The following is a 23,901-nucleotide window of genomic DNA, read 5'->3' on the forward strand; positions in this document are numbered from 1 at the left end:
CTCTTCTCCTATTGGCTGAATAAATATCATTAGGAGGAAAATTATTTTAATGTATAGAAAGATAATAATATTAGATTTTATATTGTAATATAAAATAATATCAATAATATAAGTAATATTATATGTTATTGATTTAATTTAATTTATTAATATTAATATGTATTTCATATAAAATTTCCTGAAGTTTGTAAATGTCAAAGGTATACTACGGTATCAGTCATTTTTCATACAGTTTTTTTAAAATTTTCTTTGTACACTCATTTTCTTTGTACAATTTTGTGCTTCCCTGTTATGATTACATAGTTTTAAAACTGCTCTAAACCTTTAAAAATTTTGAAACAATTAAGTGTGTACATAGATGATCATACTTTGCTTCTTTTTTGGAACAGTCATGTTAATAAGCCCTCTAACTTTGCCACCAGAGAAGGTTTGCAATTTTTATGATTATTTAATTTAGATGTTGCATTGCTTTATACTGATGTGCATAAAGAAATGCTGATTTGACTCTAATACAGATTAATCACTTATAGTAAAAGTGATTATTTAAAGGTACATAGATTTTTATGCATTACAGAAAAGAGGGCAGGTATCAATTCTCACTTATTCAGCCAGTCTGCCTTGCAAATGGCGCGCTAAAGTTTAATAGTTTTGATACAGTCCTGATAGCTAATAGTGAAAAATTAATGCCGTAAGAGATGTGGGGGGCATGATGCTCCCCACATCTCTCACAGCATTGTGTCTAATTCTATCATTATGGTCATGATGACCATAATGATAGTGGTCATGATGACCATAATGATAGAATTAGACACAAATCAGTGCAGCTATCAAAAATAACTAAGCAATGGTGATCGGGGTGATGGGGGAGAAGCACAGAATGGAAGTCAGTTGACTGGGAAAAATTCTTCAGTGTGCACAAATACTTGTTCTGTTGAATTAAAGACAGGATCAGTGACCCCATATCCTTAATTAAGGGTTATCATTTATATAATAAGTTCTGATTTAAAGAGCCCATTACTAATTAATTAGCAGCACATCACCTAACAGCATACTACTGTTCTGTATGATAGTTGTACGGCAATGAAATTGTGCTTGTTTTTGAATATTAACAAACTAAAGAAAATATACTTATAGGAAACTGGTATGTATCACTAGAATATGGAGGAATGTATTTTTCACTTGATTTTATTTTTAGACTAATTGAGTTTTTATATTCATGATTTGTATCTCTTAGTGGACAACATTTAATATAAAATCTATTTAATACATCATATTGGCTTATGTCAAATATTGATGTATGAGTGGCCTAAAGAACGCTTTAGCTTTCTCTGCATTGCACTTCATTTTTGATTTATATCATCCTTAAATATGGCTGATAAAAGGAAAGGTCAATGCCCATATGATGGATGTTATAAAGAAATGTAACATAGTAGAAAGACTGTTATAAGTGAAGTGAAAAGTGATAACACTTAATGAGAGTTCATGTTGAAGTAATTATAATAGTGACATACTTTATTCATGATCAACAATTTACTAAATATGCTTCTTGTATTTGTATCTATAAAAAGTTCCTTATTGCACTCTTAGTCAGTAACATAATCCCATGTAATATTAGTATTAGTATTAGTATTAGTAACGGCCGTATGGTGCAAGAAAGCCTATGGCTTATGCTGCACCAGCCAAAAAAAAAAAAAAAAATCCGAACAAAACAATGATAAAAACAAAAATTAAATAAATAAATAATAATAATTAATAAATAAATAAAAATAATAAAATGAAATTAAAAATTAAATAAAAAGGAAATTAATCCTATCATCCTATGCGCTTCCCTTACCCGAAAGTACTATCCAGATGACCTTTGAATTTCCCCAAACTGTCGGCCTCTACCACCCATGAAGGCAACTTATTCCAGTAATTTATAACTCGCTGGCTAAAATAAAACTTCCTGCAGTCCAATCTAAACATTTCCCCGCGTAACTTAAATTTATGTCCCCTAGTTCTAGCATCATTTATAATCTTGAAAATTTTGTCCTCATTCATTTTACTGATGCCTCTCAGAGCCTTAAACACCTCAATCAAATCTCCTCTAAGGTGTCTAGTTTCCAAACTCTGCAACCCACATATTCGAAGTCTTTCTTCATAAGGACGCCCTTTTGCCGATCTCACCAGGCGAGTTACCCTTCTTTGCACCCTTTCAAGAAGCTCGATGTCTTTCTTTAGGTGCGGTCTCCATACTTGAACACAGTATTCCAAGTGTGGTCTAACATAAGCCTTATATAATGGGATTATCACGTCCCTATCTCTACTTGCAAAAGTTCGATAGATCATCGATAGGATACCATGGGCCTTCCTTGCAACCTGTTTACAATGCTCAGAGAATTTCATGTCTGACCGTATCGTAACACCCAAGTCCCTTTCCTCCAGTACTGGGTTTAGTTGAACTCCACCAAGTGAATAAGTTATTTTGGGATTACTGTTTCCCAGGTGTAATACCTTACACTTTGTTGGATTAAAGCACAGCTGCCATTTTTCTGACCATTCTTGAAGTCTATCTAGGTCTCTTTGAAGAAGCTCAGCTTGACAGTGATCATTAACTACTCTACCAATTTTAACATCATCTGCAAATTTAGACATCACGCCCTCTATCCCTTCATCAATGTCGTTTATGAAAATTAAAAACAACAGTGGTCCTAATACTGATCCTTGGGGAACCCCACTTCTTACATCAACCCAATCTGAGGAATAGCCATTTATCACAACCCTCTGCCTCCTGCCCTGAAGCCATCCTTCTATCCATCTAAGGATTTTCCCAGTGATTCCAACCTGTTCCAGCTTATAAAGCAACCGCTCATGTGGGACTGAGTCAAAAGCTTTGCTGAAATCTAAATAAACAATGTCGAAATTATTCCCTAAATCCAGCTCGTGAGTGACCCTTTCGAAATAGCGAACCAGATTTGTTAAACATGATTTTCCCTTTACAAAACCATGCTGAGTATCCTTGAGAATTTCAATTCTATCCAAATGATCCTGAATTCCACCCTTGATCAATTCCTCCATGATTTTCCCTAAAATATCATCACATCTGTGTGCAAAATCAGTTTCAGCTTATGATGTCATTCTGGAATGCAGTCTGCCATAAGTCTGAGAACCATCTGTCTGTACACACAAAAGGCAGGTCAAAAAATTGTAATTCTGTAGGAAGATAATCAACTTTCATATCCATGAATTACAAGTTATTAAAGGTACTGCATCTGGGTAACAGTAATCTCAGAATAATATACAAATTACATGGTACCACACTCAAAGTGGTGGAGAATGAAAGAAAATTAAAGTAATTATTACACAGTACAAGTTTTCTGAGCACTGCAGGCAGGCTGATAGAAAACAGCTCATAGCATTTTGTCAATGATATACAGAAACTTTGCCAGTAGGGACAAGAAGACGATTATACCATTGTATACAACAATGGTTAGGCCACATCTTGAATTTGCATACAGGTCTGAAAGCCTCATTTTGAGAACAATGTGGATATCTTGGAATAGGTGTAGAGAAGAGCAGCCAGATTAATCAAGAACACAAAGGGGTACTCTTACCATAAAAGACTTCAGTTCTACAAATTACAGTGCATGGAAACTAGGTACTTGCAAGGAGACCTGTTTAAATTGAAGTGAATAAATCTAAGGCAGAACTAGACATGTTATTAGAGGGGATGAACAGATGAGAATAGGTAATGTTATTTTATCTTTTTTTTTATATTTTTTGCTGACACTGTCAAACTTCCACTAGTGCTACAATAATAATAATAATCATTCACATGGACTTGCACTCAAGTCCATATTTTTCAAAGTGCAAAGACATAGTTATTCTAAGGCCTTGAGATCGTGAGTGCCAGAACAATGCAATTACTGATGGTGCAAAGCCCACAACCTTATTTTTAAGATCTTTAAAAATATGTGCATAAGGGACTCTGACTACCTAATTCTAATTTGTTGCACTTATTAAAATGTTTTATTTACAATTCTAGTTTATTTATTCAAGACTGAAAAAAAAATTGTTATGAATATTGTAAAATGTTTTGGTGTAACCATATGTGCATATCTGTACAAAATAGTATATCTGTGAGTGAGTATGAGAGAGAAGATAAATAGATGTATAATTCTTTTTCCCTTTGTAGTTTTTCACCTAGGCTTTCTGCACTGAAAGTAGTGCCTAAAACAGATTGGCAGGCTGTAGTGGGATTGGAAATACATGCTCAGATTACTGCCAACTCAAAATTGTTCTCTGGTTCAGGTGTGACATATCTTTCTCCTCCAAATGATTTGGTATCATACTTTGATGTTGCACTTCCTGGAACTTTACCTGTAAGCATTCTATAAAATATGTAAATCTAAAAACTTTTGTTATGCATTTTGAAGTTCATTATAAATTTTATTTTATAATCTAGGTTTTTTTTTCTTACAAACAATTTTTGAAAATGAATTTTTGTTTCTAAGAAAACTGTGAATCTTATTTATGGCCCTTCATTACTTCTAGAGATAAAAGATATAATGGACACAAAATTAACAAATCTATAGTACCACAAAACTACGCTTTATTTCAAAAGGAAAACATTAAGACATGAATTTTTGTTTCCTACCATTCAAATGTTGGCCTACCTTAATTTTATTGTGCAAGTCAGTTTGAACGTTATACAGGGTAATTCAAGAGGAAAGTCTTAACTTTGGATGCTGATAGCAGAGATGTACCTTTTTACTCAAAACTTCATTTTCAGTAAAAAGGTATGTAAACATTCTGATTCTGAACAGTTATGAAACAGTGACTGTTTGAATTAAAAAATATTGCCTATGGAGTTTTGAATAGTAAAAATAAAAAATAAAGAAATATGAATAAGCAGACAAATAGTAGACTCAGGTATTTAATAATAAAACACGTTTCTTTATTAATTTCTTTATTATTTTTATTTTTTTTCCATTATAGTTCCATAATCATTTAGAATTGGAAATGCAGCTAAGTGGTCAAGTGTGAAAGTGCAGTAACTCACAAACATTTGAAATTTCTTTTTTTTAATAAAAACTCCAAACACAAAGGGTATTAGAACCTATTGTACTTAGTACTGTGTGTGGGTTGAAGGTTAAGAAGATGAAAGATGATACTTGTTGACATTAAACTTCAATTTCTGTAGATTATAATTTTCAGGAAATACTTGTAAAAGGCGGTTGTTCCAAAAAATGGAAGATGAAGAAAAGTTGGTTCTGCGAGTTTGGAGTTGAACAGTAAAAGGATGCCGACTGCTTGCAGCGTGTGTTCAGAATGATTTGGATAAGAGAGGAGGAATTATAGAAGCCAATTCAGAAGAACAGTGCCCATGGAAGTATTTATAGAAAGGCATGTAGCAGAAACAGAATGGCTATGAGACAGAGAGTGGAGAGACTTTGTAACCCAGATATGGGAACAGTATTCCATGGTAGGGTGGATTTGAGAGTTGTACAGAGTGAGTAGCTATTTAGAAGAAAAGTAACACCAAGAGCAAAAGAAAAAACCCAGTTTTGATGCAGAGAAAGCAATATTTGTGATGTGCTTATGCCAAGAGAGATTAGAAAGGGTAATCCCTAATAGAGATATGTGATCTTGTCTAGAAAGCTGACTATCATCAAAGATAAGCATAGGAGCAAAAGAATCCTTTTTGTGAGATATAAGACAGGATTGAGTTTTAGAAGGATTGAAATTAACTAAAGTTATCTTTGTCCCTCTGGAGAATTACTTGGAGTTCGGCATTTAAAGAATTGGTAGTGGATATTCGAGAATTTGAAACTGTTTGTGCAGGGCAAAGTTTGTCAGACTGGATGATGGAAGGCAATGTGCTATCATTAGGAAAACTATGGATAGGTGGTCATTAATATACAAGAGGAAAAGAGTGGGAGAAAGAACTGAACCTTAGGGATCATCAGCAGTAGTGGAGAATTTAGAAGACTGATAGCAGAGATGCTATCAGAGAATAAGTTTGCAAAATAAGAGTTTGGTGAATTGTGCAATGAGAAAATTTGCATTATCTTGCTTCAGACATTGAATCAGCCCTTTAAAGAGCTAGCTACCATCACACCTAATGAGAGGCTAGAGAAAAAACTGGATATCCAATTGCAAAAAACAGTTGGCAGTCCATAAGATGGAAGCTTACTTAGAAGACCTTTATGCTAAACATGATCAAAAGCCTTTAAAATATCTAGAGCAGGAGTGGCCAACTTAATTTGTGATGCGATCTACTTTTTTCCTTCAAAATGTGTGCCGCAATCTACCATCTCAAAAATTTCATTGCACAAGGTGCACAAATCAAGGGATGACTGTATATTTAAAATTCGTCGTGATTGACCGAAATTAAATCCACGATCGACTCGTTGGCCACCCCTGATCAACTGCTTGAATTTCACCAAACGTTTTCGTTGATATATGCCAGAATATCACCAGTGAAATGACACTCATGGAATCCATATTGGCAATCATTGATCAGATGAAAGGTTTCTAGATAGTTTAGGAGTTGGCACTTCTTGTATTTCTCCATTACTTTAGAAAGAGTAGAAGTGTAATGGGACAATAACTGGAAGGGGGGATTTTTTACCCTTTTTGTTAACTGGCTGGATATGAATGAGCAAATTTCCAAGCAGAAAAAAAAAAAAAAACACAGTGAAATAAGAAAATGTAAAATGGCAACACAGAACTCAGGACTGATTTTCGAAAACAAGTGAAGAAATACCATCAGGACCTTGTGCTTTCTTAACATCACAATTGTTCAAAATCCTTCTGACTTCTTTTTGACAGAAGACCACAGGAGGCATTGAATGGAGTGTACTGGGAACATTAGGAGCTGGTTTATCAAGATCATCAATACAAGAGTCAGGAGAAACGTAGGATGCTAGCAAGTTGGCTTTAGCTGAGGTGACAATAGAACCATCAGGTTTTAACAATGGTGGGAGTAGAGGTTGGCAAAATTTGCAGTCAATAGCTTTGTTAGGAGACCAGAATGTTCAACAACCATATGGACAAGAAGCAAGTTTTCTACTCATAGCTTGTCTTAACCCATGTGTCTGAACTATAATCTTATGTCATCTGCTTCCAACTTTGAGCCTTCTCCAGCATCACAGACTAGCCCATTCCTACACAAGGATTTTTTTTTTTTTTTTTGATTTGGTAGTTGTTGGCGCATCGGCTTCTGTGGCCATATTGCACCTCCCAAAGTTTTTGCAGTACTTTGATCCAAGCCCGAGGCGGGAATCGAACCCGCGACCTTTGGGTTGCCGGGCAGGTGCTTTACCCACTCGGCTAGCCCGGTCGGCTCTACACAAGGAGGTGTTGCCAATGTCGAGCCAACTCAGTGTGTACAAGGGCTGTTCAGTAAAGAATGATCATAATTTATTTTTTACAATATACTTTTATTAATCATCCATATATTTGTGGTCCTTTTAAAAGTAATCCCCATTTTATGAAATGCACTTACTGCAATGTTTCTGCCATTCTTCAAACACATGGTGGAAGCCATTTTTTGACATGCATTTGAGAATTACCTCCATTGTCTTTACAACTTCTGATAACTGGAAAAGTTTTCCTCAAGGCTCCTTTAAATTTGGGAATAAAAAAAATCACAGGGTGCAAGGTCAGAGCTATATGGCAGATGAGGAACACATTTGACATTAATGCTGGCTAAGTACTGGATGACAATATGAGCAGTGTTAGGTCTTGCATTGTCATGATGCAGCATCCACCCACCTGCTTTCAGTTGTGGTCATTTGTGATGAATATGATCCCAGAAAGTGTGCAGTTCTGTAGTAAGGTCCCAAACAGTCATATGATGTGACACAACATACCAGTAAACCATTCCTTGAATGTCAAAAAAGAGAGAGATGGCCATAACCTTTCCTGCAGAAGCCACAGCTTTTTTCTTTTTTTTTGATGTTGTTAGTGATTAGCATTAGTTGAGGCATATGATGCAAGAAAGCATTCTTATACAGCATCAGCCAAAAATAAAGAAAAACCCTTCCCATTTTACCCATCTGGTTGCTCCAAATGTTTGTCTAGTTCAGCCTTAAATTTATTTAACATTAGCATTAGTAGAGGCATATGATGCAAGAATGCAAGCTTATGCAGTATCAGCCAAAAAAAATGCTTCCATTTTACCCCTCCACTCATTCCAAATACCTGTCCAGCTCAGCCTTAAGTTTATTTAGGCTTAGGCTATCAACTTCCACAACAAGGGATGGAAGGCTATTCCACCAACCAACCACCCGCTGGCTAAAGGCAAATTTCCTCACGTCTATCCTACATCTGTCTTTTCTCAATTTGAATTTATGCCCTCTCAGGTGATTATTCTGAGCAAGAGAAAGAATCCCATCAGCATTGAGCATGCTCAAACCATTCAAGGCTTTATACACCTCTATCAGATCACCTCGCTGGTGCCTAGTCCCCAGACACTGTAATTTGCAAAACTTAAGCCTTTCTTCGTAAGAGCAACCCTTTGTTCCATTCACTAATCTTGTTGCCCTTCTCTATACTCATTCCAGCCTCTCTACATCCTTCTTGAAAAGAGGCCTCCAGACCTGTATACAGAACTCTAGGTGTGGCCTGACCATTGCCTTATACAAGGGAATAATCACCTCCTTATCCCTGCTAGAAAAATTCCTATATATCATCAACAATACACCATGAGCTACTCTTGCAGCCCGTCTGCACTGCTCAGAAAACTTCATATCTGCCTGCACAACCACCCCCAGGTCCCTTTCATTCTCTACCACTGCCAATGTAGTACCACAGAGTTGATACGTTGCTCTGGGGTTGCTGTTTCCCATATGTAGTACTTTACATTTGTCAATGTTAAACTTCATTTGCCACCTCTCAGCCCATCTCCTCAACCTTTCCAGATCCTGTTGCAGTAGCATAGTGTCAGTAGTGTCCTTGACAACCCTGCCAACCTTCGTATCGTCTGCAAACTTGGACATTAAGCTCAATATACCATCATCAATATCATTTATAAATACAGAAAACAATAATGGACCCAATACTGAACCCTGAGGGATTCCACTAATAACATTAGTCCACGATGAGCAGTGTCCATTGATTACCACTCTCTGTCTTCTCCCCCTCAACCACCCCTTTATCCATAGCAGCAATTTGCCTCCAGTGCCACACTGCTCCAATTTGTGCAGCAGTCTTCCATGTGCAACAGTATCAAAAGCCTTTCTAAGATCCAAGTATATAATATCAAAGTTATTCCCTGCATCCAGTTCTTTTGTGACTGCATCATAGTATCCAATCAAATTGGTCAGGCAAGACTTCCCCTTAACAAAACCATGCTGTGTCTGAGCTATAACTGAAGTCTTGTCTAGATGATCCTGCAGTGCTTCTTTAACCAGTTCCTCCATTAATTTTCCAGGAACAGAAGTTAAACTAACAGGTCTATAATTACTTGTGTCGCCCTTTGATCCTTCTTTGTGAATTGGGGTCACATTTGCAGATCTCCAGTCCATGGGTACTTCCCCTGAGTCCAAGGAAGCTCTCATAATTATGGCTAAGGGTTTGCTTACTTCCTTTGCTGCTTCCTTCAATATAACTGGATAGATCTCATCCACCCCAGGTGGCTTTCTTTTTTTTATCTTCAACAATTTCTCCTCCACTTGACTCTCAGTTATTACAAGATTCTCTAGCTTACTGCCAGAGTTGAATACACCTCTGGCATTCCCCTCGCTGAATAACTCCTCATGTGTGAATGTCGACACAAAATATTCATTCAGTTTGTTAGGTACCTGAGCAGAATCATCAACAGTTGACCCATCGATATCAAGTGGACCAATCTGATTCATCCCCTTCCTTCTAGAGTTTACATAAGTAAAGAACTCTTTGCTGTTTTTCTTTGCATCCCTTGCCAAAGAGTTCTCGTAATCTGCCTTCGCCTGCCTAACCTCCTTTGTAACTTGGTTACAGATCAACTTGTATCTATCATAGGCTTCTGTGTCACGTGTTAATTTGTATGTATCCCATGCATTTTTCTTCTCTGCCATATGTCTCATTAGTTCATCTGACATCCACTTAGGCCTAAACCTTGAACAATATTTCTTATTTGGTATGTAAAGCCTAGTAGCTTCCAAGATAAGTTCTTTGAATGCTTCCCATTTTGAATTTGCTGTTGGTAACATCATCAGTTGGTCCCACTGTATAGAATTTAAATACTGTCTCAGTCCATCGTAGTCGCCTTTACGAAAGCAATAACCCTTCCCTTTACCCCTAATGGTAGTTATCTCTTTGAGTAAATCCCACTTCAGCACACTGTGATCACTGCCACCTAGTGGTTCATTTACCTGCAGATTCTTAATGCATGAAGAATCACTACTGATAATCAAATTAAGAGTATTACTCCCTCTAGTTGCCTCCCGAACATGCTGATGTAGAAAACAATCATCCAATAAATCCACAAAAGCCTTGCTAGTGTGTGTGACCAGTCCCCAAATTCCAGTCAATATCTGGGAAATTAAAATCCCCCATTATAAGACTCTCTGATTTACTGGCCCACTCTATTTCCCCGTACAGTTTCTTATTATACTCATCAGAGTCATTAGGCCTATAGCACACTCCTACTCTCAATTTTGATCTCCCAATGCTTATGTCACACCAAACTGACTCGACACTGCACTGCCAGCAATGTCGACTGGCTTCACTTCCTTGGATTTTATGTATTTCTTAACTAATAGCATAACCCCTCCTCCCTTCTTATCCTGTCTATCCTTTCTGTAGACATTGTACTCCCCAAATTCCAGTTCTGCATTCCTTATATCTGTGTGACACCACGTCTCTGAAATCCCCACAATATCTGCCTTTGATGTTTTGAGCAATACCTCAAATTCATCAAATTTATTTACTAAACTCCTAGCATTGGTGTACACGCAAGTATACATGCACCTGTTCTTTTTCTTAGCTACCCTAACACAACCTATGTATTTATTTGTACCCCAATGATTCCCAGCAGTCTCTGAAATATCCTGCATCTTATTTTCCAGGCTGCAGCTTATTCCAATAGAAGCAGTGCAAGAATCACTTTCACCTCTGCCTGTGGCTACTGTTAATCTATTAGTCCTTGTATCCCCCCAATCTAGCAGTTTTCCGACCCACCTAACACTGCCTCGATAGCATCAGCAAACATTCTTGCACCCTTTCTATTTAAGTGTATCCCATCCCTGTAGAAGCAGTCTCTCCTGTTAACAAGTACCGACCAGGCTGAAAAAAATTTTGCCCCTTGAGCCTTGCACAATCTTTCCAGGGCCAAATTGATCGACAAGGCTCTCATCATATACTCCCTCCTATCGTGTCTGGGCAGAATTGCAGACACTTTCAAATTCAACCCTAATTCACGGCTTTTTTTCAACAGTGACCTGTACTTGTTAAGTAATTCTGTTAAGTAATTCTACTCTTAATATCATTAGTGCCAACGTGTACAACTATATCACCTTTTGTTCCCTTAAAAGATGATATCTGCTCTACAACGTCATGAACCTTTGCCCCTGGCAGACATACTCTGGTCCTGTTTCACCTATCCTTTTTACAAAGCAAGTTTCCCGTTTCCCTGACAATAGAGTCACCAACAACTACTAGTTCCTTTGGGACCAGCACATTCTGCCTTGGGGGCTGCCGCTTTGTTGCACGATGACCAAGTGCAAGCTCTGGCATTGGTGTGGGCAGCTGAGAGCTTGATGGGCCCCCTCACTTTTAATCCTTCGAGGGCATCCACCCTGTCCTTGAAGCTCTCATATAGGCCCATAACAATGCTGAGTTGTCGCCTGATTTCCTTACAATCCTTGCATCGTGCACACACAAAGACATCCCCCATGGCACATTCACGTCCCGTACCTGACTGCTTCATAAACATCAAGCAAGTAGTGCATTTTAATAGGCTGTGATTCAGAGGGCAACTGCCCCCCCCCTCAGTTCTCCCCTGAGCCACAGCACTCCCATTAGCTTGAGCCTTTTGCTTTGCTGCTCTGGTCTGAGTCATGATTTCGATTTTATTTCAATTTCAGTACAAAATTAAAACCCTAAACTTATATCCCAACACAGTTATAACGCTATATTTATGTTTCAGTATCAAGTGTTATCTACGAAATCCCTTTATATAACTTCCGTATCAAGTTAAGTATTAATTATTTATTTTTTACTAATTATTTATGTTACGTAACCCAAGTCGTTATATGTATAGTTAAAGGTACAATTTAATTGACGATGAAGTTCAACAAGATTAATTATCTGATTAATTGACAATATTATGTACTATACTATATTAAGCTTATGCTATCTATTTCGAGATATTATGTATCGCGTAACAATGGCGACTATTTACGAATGGTAAACACGTGGATTTGATACCCTTTCCGACACTAAGTAATACCTACAAAATCTCTATCTAAGTTACTTTAATCTAAGTATCGTAAATAGGAATATAATGCTACTCTAGAAAATAAGTTAATATGCCAATTTAAGCTAATAAAACAGAAAATAAATCAGAAAAAACTTCTCTGTTCCAGGAGCGGCAAAAATGTACGTCCGCACAGGCTACCCTCGTTCTTGTACTACAGACCTCCTGACAGACCTCCTCTATGGAAACTTACTGTTGCTCAGTGTGAGTAGTTTTGGAACCCAGCATGCACAAACATGTGTCATGCAAATGGTCGTGGAGAATTCCTTGTGTGCTCCTAATGATAATTTCAACGTCTCTGCCAGTTGCCTTACTGTTATATAATGATCTTCTCTCACAATTACAGACGCATTGTTTATGGTTTCTGTGGTGACAGCAGTGGTTGAAACTCCAAGACCACTGATTTTTGTGATTGAACCATGTCCATTTTTAAACATTCTGAATCACCTGTGAGCTGTGCTATATGGAAGTGTAGATTCACCATCAGCATCTTTTAACATTTCATACACTTCAGCTGATGTTTTTTCTTGAGATGGAAACAAAATTTGAGAGCAGCATAGTGTTCCTCACATGTCACATCCATTGTTACATAGGCAAAACTGAACAGGCATAAATATGACTGCCACGGTCATACTGTGTGCATGAGTCAGTTGTGCAATTTGTATGTGATACGGCTTGGTGTGGTCTTAAATTCTGCATTTCAGCTAAAAATAGCAAGCAGTACAGTTGTTCATGAAAAATTATGATCATTCTTTATTGAACAGCTCTCATATATATATGTACCTATAGTAGTATATATATATAGTACATATGTAATATATATAAGGTTAAAAGGAGTAATTTTACTTTGATGATAAAATAACTTTTGCTTACTATATCTCTCTGAGTTTTACTATATATGACTGAACTCATCTTTGTCATTTATTTCTTTCAGGTTTTGAATCGAAGATGTGTAGAGGCAGGAGTACTTACAGCACTAGCCCTCAATTGTACTGTCCATAAATTTTCGATGTTTGATAGAAAGCACTATTTTTATGGTGATTTGCCAGTAAGTTTGTTAAAGCCCAGGACAAAGTTATTTATCTCAAGAAATAATCCGTATATATACAAGAACTCCCCGACTTACGTAATACTCAACTTACAGAAATTCAATGTTATGTAAGTTTTTGCCAGCTGGTGCAAACTTTAAAAAATCATGGAAACATATTTTGCAACCCATAGGAATAAATGAAGGTTTCGTGAAAATATCGTAATATGAACCCAATAGCACATTGATTGATTTTTTTTTTTTTCTTTGTAGTTCATTCCCAAGTCCTTGGAAGTTGAAAATTTCGCTATATTACTATGCTGTTTATCTCTCTAAAAGGTCATATTTATAATGGAAATTGCACTACCCTTTCATCGTCATCATATGTTCTGGTTATAAGAATCAATTTTGAACACCTCTGTGATATTTTTCTAAAGCACGTTTCTGGAGATCATGACCATGAAACAGTAAAAACAGTTTGTACTTTCCAGTTTATTGGGCTTTTCTCTTAGTGCATCTAATTATAAACAGGTAGTAAACTTGATCTTATTGCATTTGCGATAATACCGATAACTCCAATTGTGTGGATTTTTACGCTGTCATGGTGAAATGGGTTCTCCTTCACTGAAATCTTCAATCATATAAAAAAACAAGTTTTCAGAAACTTCTCTTCATTCGTATTTACATATTACAATGATGAAGGGAAAGTGACCAACGAAAAGTGCAAGTGGTGCTGGTAGTGCCAGGAAACGAAACAAAATTGATTTAGAAATGAAGATGAAAATGATTAAGAAGTACAAAGCAGGACAAAGTTTGTCATCTATTGCAAGGGAATTAGGTCTCGCTGCTTCAACAGTGAATACTATTTTAAAGGACAGTGTACGTATAAAAGAACATGTCAAAGGATCGACAGTGATCACAAAACAGCATTCAGGTGCTATATCAAAGATGGAACAGCTGTTAATAATAAGAATGGAAAATCAGATTCAGAAGCAAGTGCCCCTGAATCTAATGACCATTCAAGCAAAAGCAACAAATATTTATAAAGATATTAAGGATATGTATGGCAAACCCCAACCGAAGTTTGTGGCAAGCAACGGGTGGTTTAATGGGTTCAACCATTGCACTGGTTTCCACAACATTAAAATATGCAATGAAGTTGCCACTGCCGATTCTGCAGCTGCAGAAAAATTTTTTGATGTTTTGGAAAAAACTATTGATGAGGGCGGCTATGCAACGCAACAAATTTTTAACGTTGATGAGACTGCTCTGTATTGGAAAAAAATGCTGGATCAAACGTACATTGCCAAAGAGGAAAATACAATGCCAGTTTCAAGGCAAAAGATAGGGCTACGCTCTTGCTTGGGGGTAATGCAGCAGGAGATTACAGATTAAAACCACTGTTTGTGTACCATTCTGGAAATCCTCGTGCATTTAATGGCATCAATAAAGCCACCCTACCTGTGCATTTCCGTTCGAACCATAGCGCATGAATAACATTATCTCTCTCTCTCTCTCTCTTTCTTTCTTTACGGATTGGTTTAAATGCCTCTTCATTCCCGAGGTTGAAAAATATTGTAAAGACAACGATGTCCCTTTCAAGATTTTGCTTCTATTAGATAATGCTCCTGGACATCCTATGCATCTAGATGATTTCAATTTGAATATAAGAGTCATATTTCTACTGAAAACATGACTTCACTCATCCAACCTATGGACCAGGGTGTTATTTCAAATTTAAAAGCATACTATTTACCCACAACATTTTCTCAGGCATTGTCTGCAGTAGACGATGAGAAAAATTTTGCATTAAGAGACTTTTGGAAATCTTACGATATTTACCACGCCATCTTAAACATTAATAAGGCCTGGGCAGAAATTACTAAAAGTTGTTAAAATGGCGCATGGAAAAATAAGGCTTCAAATGATTTGAGAAAAGACAAATCATATAAAGAGGTTACAGATAAGATTGTAAAGGTTGCAGAGCTACTTAAGTTGGAAGTTGATGCCAAAGACATGGATGAGTTAATAGAGGAAGAAGAGAAGGAATTATCTAACGAAGAACTTATTGACTTGCAGGCAGCGATAGTGAAAGAAGAAAATGCTGACGAAGCTCAAGATGAACCAAATGAGGTGCTGAGATGCTTCATCACCAGAGAGATGGCAATGGCATTTTGTGAAATTGCATTGACAATGGCAAGGTTTGAGAAGATGGATCCTGACAGCAAATGATTCTTAAAAGTTAACAGAGGGATGAATGATATGCTTGCTACAAAAAAATCTATGATGAAAAGAAAAAAGCCACTGCCCAGTCATCCATTAATATGTTCTTTCGTAAGGCTGAGCAGCCAACCCCTTCTAAATCTCCATAGCCATCAACCTCTGCAGTGGAGGTTGAGGGCTGTGGAGATATATAATTCTTCATTTTATCATTATCATCTGAAGAGATCGATTCTGGCAACAATGCTCGAGAGGTAAAACTTACTGACATTATGCCTGTCTCCCCTCTTTTTTCTAATTTTCTAATTTTGAAATTTTGTTAAATTGCACGCTTTTGTAATTTTTCCTGCGCATGAGATAAAAAATTGAATAAATACAATAACTAATTCTATTTACAAGTTCGTTGGACATTTCTTTTTTGATTCAATCAATTCAGTGAGCACAGTTGCGAGTGCTGCACAAGCATGGGGGGAATTCCGACTTATGTAAAATCTGACTTGCGTAGCGTTCCGCAGAATGCAACCCTCACGTTAGTCAAGGATTTCCTGTATATATATATATTTTATAGTATCAAAATCCAGGCTGATGAAATCATATATGAAAGTTACCAAATAATTGAGAAAAAATTTTTTTGCTAGGAAACCTGTAGCTGTACCTGTTCAGCCAGTCTGGTGGTGTTCTTTTTTGAAAATACTCTCTGATATCTTAAATTCTGTTTAAAACCTTAACATTTCTATATCACAGTGAATCTTAAATAGCCTTCAACAATCACAAGATTGGTTTAGTTTAAATTACCATTCACTTTCTTGATAAGTTAATAAAAACCATAAAAATTATTTCCATAATTTTTTTTTTTTTTTTTTTTGCAATAATGTTTCTACCTTTGTATTTGACTTCTTTATTGTTATGTTCTGATCCCCTTTGTCTCACTGATCAAACTGCACCAATAATAAAAGTTAAGAAATAATTTTAATTAAGAAATTAAAAACTTTACTATACAAGTTAGGTAGAATAATAAAGTAGGCACCAATAAGTCACCAACAAGCAATGGAACCTTGGTATGGATAGTGGTGTACAATTGACATAAATAACAGTATACTTCTCCCTTTTGAGAAATGTTTTTTTTTTTTTTTTTATTTTAAGCTTAGTACAATACCAAGCAACTCGAACTGAACTGCCTCCACAATTTGAGATTGCTGCATATCCAGAACTGCAGCTATTTCCTTAACCTGTTCAGTGATGTTCTATAACTTCCTTAGCATGGTTGCCTACTGGATCAATAACAATACTAAGTATGAAGACAATGACAAATCTTTTGTTTACCACATTTTTTGTTGTTGTTGTTATTTTTAGTATCTTCTTCATTTTCAGTATCCATTATTTGAAAATTGTTTTGAACTTAGTTTTTGTTTTAAAAGTCAGATCCCATTTTTCCTTCACTTTTATTAGTTTTGCTACATGTGAAATTCATAAATTACTTGGTTATGAGCTATTCTTTTCTACAAGTTGTGTTTTGCATATGTGCTTATAAACTGTAGCACCCTTCACACCCAGAAAAAATCCAGGGTGCACTTACTCTAATGTATACATCTAATTATGTATGTTCCTGTATGAATTAACCAAATTAAATTTTTTTTGCAATTTCAGTCTTGTTATTCAGAAAATACTATTTAATTGTCTTTTATAGGCTGGTTATCAAATTACTCAGCAGCGATCACCATTAGCAACAGACGGAGAAGTTGAATTTCTTGTGTATAACCCAATTGTACACAGATTTGCTTACAGACATAAAGCAAGATTGAAGCAAATCCAGTTAGAACAAGATAGTGGAAGAAGTTTACACAATGAGGTGGCTAATTCTTGCTTAATCGATTTAAACAGAGCAGGTAGAATAAAATTGTTGTGAACTTTTTTTTTAAAGTCAGATAAGATTTATCTTTCACTTTTATTAGTATTGTCTAAGTATTATAAGAACCTTAAAGTAGCTAGTTTGGTTCATTAAATGATATTTCAATTGTATGTTTGATTTAATATTTTATGTTTTGTAATGTATTTGAATATTTATACATTTTTGTGTGTGCATAGATAGTTGAACTTTTATATACAGTAAGACCCCCGTATCCACAGGGGATATGTTCCAAGACCTACCGTGGATGGCTGAAACCACGGATATAAGCGAACACCTGCTGACCCTATATATAACGTAATTTTCTTGTACATACATACATATAATAAAGTTTAATTGATAAATTAAACACGCAGTAAGACATTACCAACATTAAACACGGTAATAATAAAGTACAGCAGACTCTCGATTTACCGGGATTGGATTAACCGGGACACTTCAAGACTCCAAATAAAAAAAATAAAAAAAAACAGAAATCATAAAATTCAAGTAATAACTGGAAGAGGTATAAACAGATATTTTGCAAGTCGTAAATAAGTAACAAGAACTGGTGTTATAAATCGTCATTGGGAGATTAGTGTACCTATTATCTTGCAACCCCTGCTGTCTTCACACCTACCGCTCAAAAAAAAAGAGACCAAATGTTTAGTTTGATTTAGTGCGTCACGTTGATTGTTGTGTTCCGTCGCACCTCAAAAGGACAAATTTTGTTTCGTTATTTATGTCAGGGATGTCAGAATTTTTTTGTTTTGTTTTGTTCAGAATTCATGAAAATGATGGGCAAATGCAAGAGTTGTGCTTTCAATTAAACAAAAACTTGAAATTATTCAAAAGTTTGAAAACGGTGCATCCGTTAAATCTCTAAAGAACCATTATAATGTTGGTGACCAAACCATACGCACCATTGTAAAAAATAAAGGGAAGCATTGTATCGGACACGCAAGTAGTACGTGTTAAGTTTTTCGGTTTTTTTCTGTGGTTGCCGCAAGTAACTGAATCAGCGGATACGGGGACACAACTGTATATTTAAAATAATAGAAGCTTGAAATTCATGATGTTTTAAGTTGAATGCTAATATTCTATGTCAACAGGTATTGGCTTGATGGAGTTGGTGTTTGAAGCTGATCTCTCAGATGGAGAAGAAGCAGTTGCTTTAGTTAAAGAGCTCCAGTTGATATTAAAAAGAATAAACACATGTTCTTGCATCATGAATGGTAAGGAATAATAACTCACTAAAGTAAACTTGATGAAGATTATAAACAAATTTCCCCCACTTATCAATGCCTAATATATCTTTGTAGCACAGCTTATAAACTAGAGAAATTGGGTAAGGTGGGAATAGATATCCTATTAAGGTCTCTTACTCCTTCTCAGTTTATTTCTGTTATTTAAATTTATATTAGAAAATCTACCCACCTAACTAACCAAAAAAAAAATTTTTTTTTGGTGTGCACCTTTGAACTTTAGACTAAAGTTAACCTGGGAAATATGCCATTAAAATTTTATATTAATTTATCACTAGTTATCATCGTGCAGTTGGAGGGGTAACTGTATACATATATATCACTAGGAATTTTCAAAGCAAGGTCAATAAAATTAAAATAGGAAAATTAATAATTTTCCTTGTCTGAGTAGTATGACAGCCTAACTCATCATGTAAGGACCATGAGACTGAGAAACCTCTAATTCACTATTGTTAGCTATCAGTGACTTCAGTCAGTAATCTTGTTTGTGTAGCAGGCATCCTATAATCTACTAGCGAGCTTCTCGATACCTTAAATCAGTTAGAACAGAAAAAAAATCCTTGCAAATATATCTCAGATCCAAAAACAACTTTGAAATTGAGGTACATTTGCATTCTACCCAACTCCAGCCACAACATATGTTATATGTTGTGGTTGGAATGGAGAAGGATTTTTATGGCTGTGAAGTGAAAACTTTACTCTGCACAACCAGTAAAGGGTAAAACTGTCAAATGTCCTTTTTTGTAATCATGATAAATAAGTGGGTTGAAAAGCTAAGTTTTAATTGGGAAAGATAAAATAATATGTATAATTGAGAATAATAAAAAAAAACAAAGGTTTCTTTAATTATTAATTTAATTTAATGTAGGCTTAATTTATTGAAGGTTTAACTATTTTATGTATGTTTTTTGAGTATCAGATTTTAACTCTATATGACAATAAAAAGTAATGTAAAACAGTGTTATCAAAAGGTTATATAGTAGTTCGTTTTTGTGGATTTTTGTTTTCTGATGTCTGGGGGTTGGGGGAAGGAATTGTTAAATTCAGCAGCCTTTTATATTTCATTATATCATGGATGTTCTTGTCCCTGAATAGTTGAATCATTTCAAAGTTGTATTGTATTTACAATTGTTACAAAAGGAAAATGTTAATAATAAAGAGTGAAAAATATATTTCATTTTTATTTTAAAATTTTATTTAATAGAAGTTCATGCTGATGTAATTTTCAGAGGGAGCATTAAGAGTAGATGCAAACATATCAGTTAACAGACCTGGAGAACCCTGGGGAGTTAGAACTGAAGTTAAAAATATAAATAGTTTTCGCTTTATTGCAAAAGCAATTGGTAAGTTGAAATTTTTGTTTTTCTTATGTTACTTTATAAACTTTTATTATTATTTTTTAACATTCTTCATCAAGCTTGCTGTGAATTTATACTTTTTTTTACATTGTGGAAATGACTTCATCTGTGATGTTTTCTTTTATTAGTATAAAAATGATAAAAGAAAATATATTTTAAATAAAATTATGATAAATCATTTGATTTTAAAATTTCTTTTCTAATAATTCATATTAACTTACTGTCAAAAAAGCTTCAAAACCTGAGAGATGACTTTTCCAAATTTTTAATGAACCTTTGTTTCTGTGATTAACCTGAATATATGCAATTAACCTGTTATCACATGAAGTAATTTTTTTATCCCAAATTTATCCATGTAAGATTATCACTCAAAGCAGTCCCCCTATGGAGTGATACAGTTTTGACTTTTCTCAAAAGTTGTTTGATAGCCCTTCCCATTATTTGTTATGAGATCGTGCTCAACTAGTTCAGCATTGAACTTGAATTTAATTGAGTGGGATTTGTGGGAACATGTTTCCTTTAGTTTCTCATAACTTGGCATTCAGTTGCCAAGTGAGGTGCAGTTATGAGTGAAAAAATTAAAGATTCTGCTGTTAATATTTAATTAGTGGAAGCAATAGAAAACTACCTATATTTATATAATTATAAGCCATTTGAATGCTCTAGAAAAGGCATTTACAGACAATGCCAAAATGAAAGTGGCCAAAGAAATAAAATGAAATAGTAAATACAGTGGAACTTCTCTATTACGAACTTCTATTTAACGAATTTCTCTATATTACTAGTTTTTTCGCAAAACATTGCACCTTGAAACGAAATTACATGTAAAATTAACCCCATATAATGAAGTGTTAGTCTCTCTATAACGAATTTTAAAAAAAAATTAGTAAAAGCATTTTTGAAGATTTTCAAGCATTCACTGCTAAACAGCCGCTCAAATATACTGCCTCCTTCCCTCCGAAATGTCACATTAGCATCTGGAATTAAATAATCATCCTTTTAGTGAACACTTGTGGCCGTTGATGCCCATAGGAGGGTCTTTGTTTCATTTTTGTTACAGTTATTAAACCAAATGGATTTTCTTAAAAGTGGTCATAAACTTTACAACAAATAGGGTAGATTTGTAAATTGATGTTGGCTCAGGGGAAAGCGAAATTCGCTGCAGTAAACCTTTAGCATGCTGCGGCGGCAATACATAGAATGCTACCATAGTCGGTTTTTAGTAATGCCTACTGACATTCACTTCTCACCTCAACTGTACCTCGTGACCTTCATGTCAATTATTATACGATATGTCTATTCTCGTCTAACTGGACCCCCAGTAGATGGTTTTCACGAATTTTTTTTTTTTTTTTCGTTCGTCATCAGTCACATAGGCTATATGCTTTTGTTTTTTTTTTTTTTCTGAAAAGTAACATACAGCATACGTTAATCATAAATTTTCTTTCATGTATATATGAATGAAAGCAAAATAAAAGAAATTCACAAAGTCGTATATTTCTTCAAAGTGAGTGATACTGTTGAATTGGCAAGCGAACGTCATTGAGTAGGCGGTACCTGTACTAACAATTCACTATATGGCCAGCGCAGCGCAGCGAAGTTTGCGGTGTATGTATCGGCAAGAGCTGCAGTCCAATAATTTTTACAATTGCAAAAACAAACAATGTCGAAGAGAAAGTGTTTAAGTATTAATGATAAAGCAAAGATTGTTATGATATTGACCAGGGTTTTAAGAAAAAAGATGTGGAGAAATATGGCATATATGCAAGCAGATATGCCATATTTAATCGTTTATCATTTATCTACGATTTTAAAAAAATCGAGAATCAATTTTAAATGCAATTGAAGGGGGAGCAGACAAAAAGCGAATTAAGTCGTGTATATACGAAGATGTTGATAAAGCTGTTCTAAAATGGGTGCAAATGATAGGGGAAAAGAATATCCCAATATCGGGCCTAATAATTAAGCAACAAGCTCTGAAATTTGCATAGTCCCTTGGACATACAGAATTTAATGCGAGCACTGGGTGGCTAGATAAATTTAAGAAATGCCACAGAATTGTGGAAAAGGTTATTTGTGGAGAAAGTGTTAATGTAAGCAAAGAAAATTGCAACAGTTGGAGGAACAATACCTTAAAGAAGATTTTGGAAGAATATGAGCGTAAGGATGTTTCTAATGCTGACGAAATAGGTTTATTCTTTAAATGTTTTTACCGAATAGAACACTTGCTTTTAAGGATGATAAATGTTTTGGCAGAAAACAAAGCAAAGAAAGAATCACTGTGCTAGTTGGAGCAAATATGACAGGAAGTGAAAAATTAAGACTTTTAGTCGTCGGAATATCAAAAAACCCAAGATGTTTTAGAGGCACAAAATCTTTGGAAGTTGACTACACCTTTAATAAAAAAGCATGGATGACAAGTGCTATTTTTGAAGAATGGATATTAAAACTAGACAAGCGTATAACAAAAGAAAAAAGGAAAATCGTGTTGGTAACTGACAACTGTCCGGCACATCCTGCCAATATTTCTGCCAAACTTAAAAGTACGAAGTTGTTTTTACCACCAAACATAACGTCAAAACTCCAGCCAATGGACCAAGGCATTATTAAAAATTTTAAATTTCATTATCTAAAGGGAATACTAATGAAGATTGTCAGTGCGTTATCAGAAAATAGAAACTTGGAGGTTACAATTAACCTTAGAGATTGCATCTCTGAACTGGCAAAAGTTTGGACAAACGATGTCACTGAATACACTATTCAAAATTGTTTTTCGAAAGCGGGATTTGCATTGAATACAGAAGTCAAACAGCGACTGGACGAACAAGATGAACTGCCCCTTTCACAACTGAAAAACTTTTGGACATTATTAGAATCGTCTGGAAACATCGAAAATGAAATAACAATGGATAGTTATGTTTATGTAGATCACAGCAGAACATCCAAATGAAGATGAAATACTGCTGAACAGTGTTAGACGCGACCATGATCACGAACAAATTAACGATGACGCTGAAGAGACGCATCAAAACAACCCGTAGAAAAGTCAATTCGTGAAGAAATGATTAATGCTTTTAAAACAGTTCGTATGGGTCTACAGTTTTGTGAAAATGTTCCTGATAATGTTTTTAATGGTCTGAACAAATGTGAGGTTTTCTTTGAGAATCAGACAATTTTTTAATTGTACTGTGCAAACGAAAATTACAGATTTTTTTAATTTGTGATATTTACTGGCAAAAATTGTGTAAACGTAATTTAAATAAGTATGTTTTTGAAATAAAATATATTAAAAATAAATGTAGATTCGTTTTCATTTTCTAATTAGATAACAATTTCTAATAAAAAAGATATTCTCTGTACAGGCATACCTCGGTTAACGTTACCTCTGATAACGAAGCTTCGATATAACGAAGTCCGCAATTTCAAGCCCCATTTAACATAAAAAAAATATTCCAGTTTAATCACCTGAAATCTAAACAAACTGACGAAATTACGGAAACCTTTTGGGCTTCTCGTGGTTGGTTCGAGAAATTTAAAAAAAAACGGGCCAGGGTTCATAGTGTAAAATTAACAGGAGAAGCCGCAAATAAGTTTTCAGAAAAACTAAAGGAAATAATTGAACGTGAAAATTTTCCACCAAATTTGATGTTCAGTGTTGACGAAAGCGGTATGTTCTGGAAACGGCTACCAACAAAAAGTTT

At 35.2% G+C, this 23,901-nt stretch overlaps 1 protein-coding gene across 1 annotated transcript in view; it reads left to right on the forward strand.

Moving 5' to 3' along the window:
• LOC150079775 (glutamyl-tRNA(Gln) amidotransferase subunit B, mitochondrial-like) overlaps positions 1-23,901 on the forward strand; it is a 64,750-nt gene that overhangs the window by 1,554 nt on the left and 39,295 nt on the right. The window contains exons 2-6 of the mRNA XM_090383231.1: positions 4,175-4,361; positions 13,380-13,493; positions 17,380-17,578; positions 18,690-18,812; positions 20,072-20,185. Of these exons, the coding sequence (XP_090239357.1) occupies positions 4,175-4,361; positions 13,380-13,493; positions 17,380-17,578; positions 18,690-18,812; positions 20,072-20,185 (737 nt within the window). The remainder of the gene's footprint in view (positions 1-4,174; positions 4,362-13,379; positions 13,494-17,379; positions 17,579-18,689; positions 18,813-20,071; positions 20,186-23,901) is intronic.

This window comes from Mastigoproctus giganteus, chromosome 10 (assembly GCF_048544385.1).
Source record: "Mastigoproctus giganteus isolate SK-2022 chromosome 10, ASM4854438v1, whole genome shotgun sequence".
NCBI classification, from domain to species: Eukaryota; Metazoa; Arthropoda; class Arachnida; order Uropygi; family Thelyphonidae; genus Mastigoproctus; species Mastigoproctus giganteus.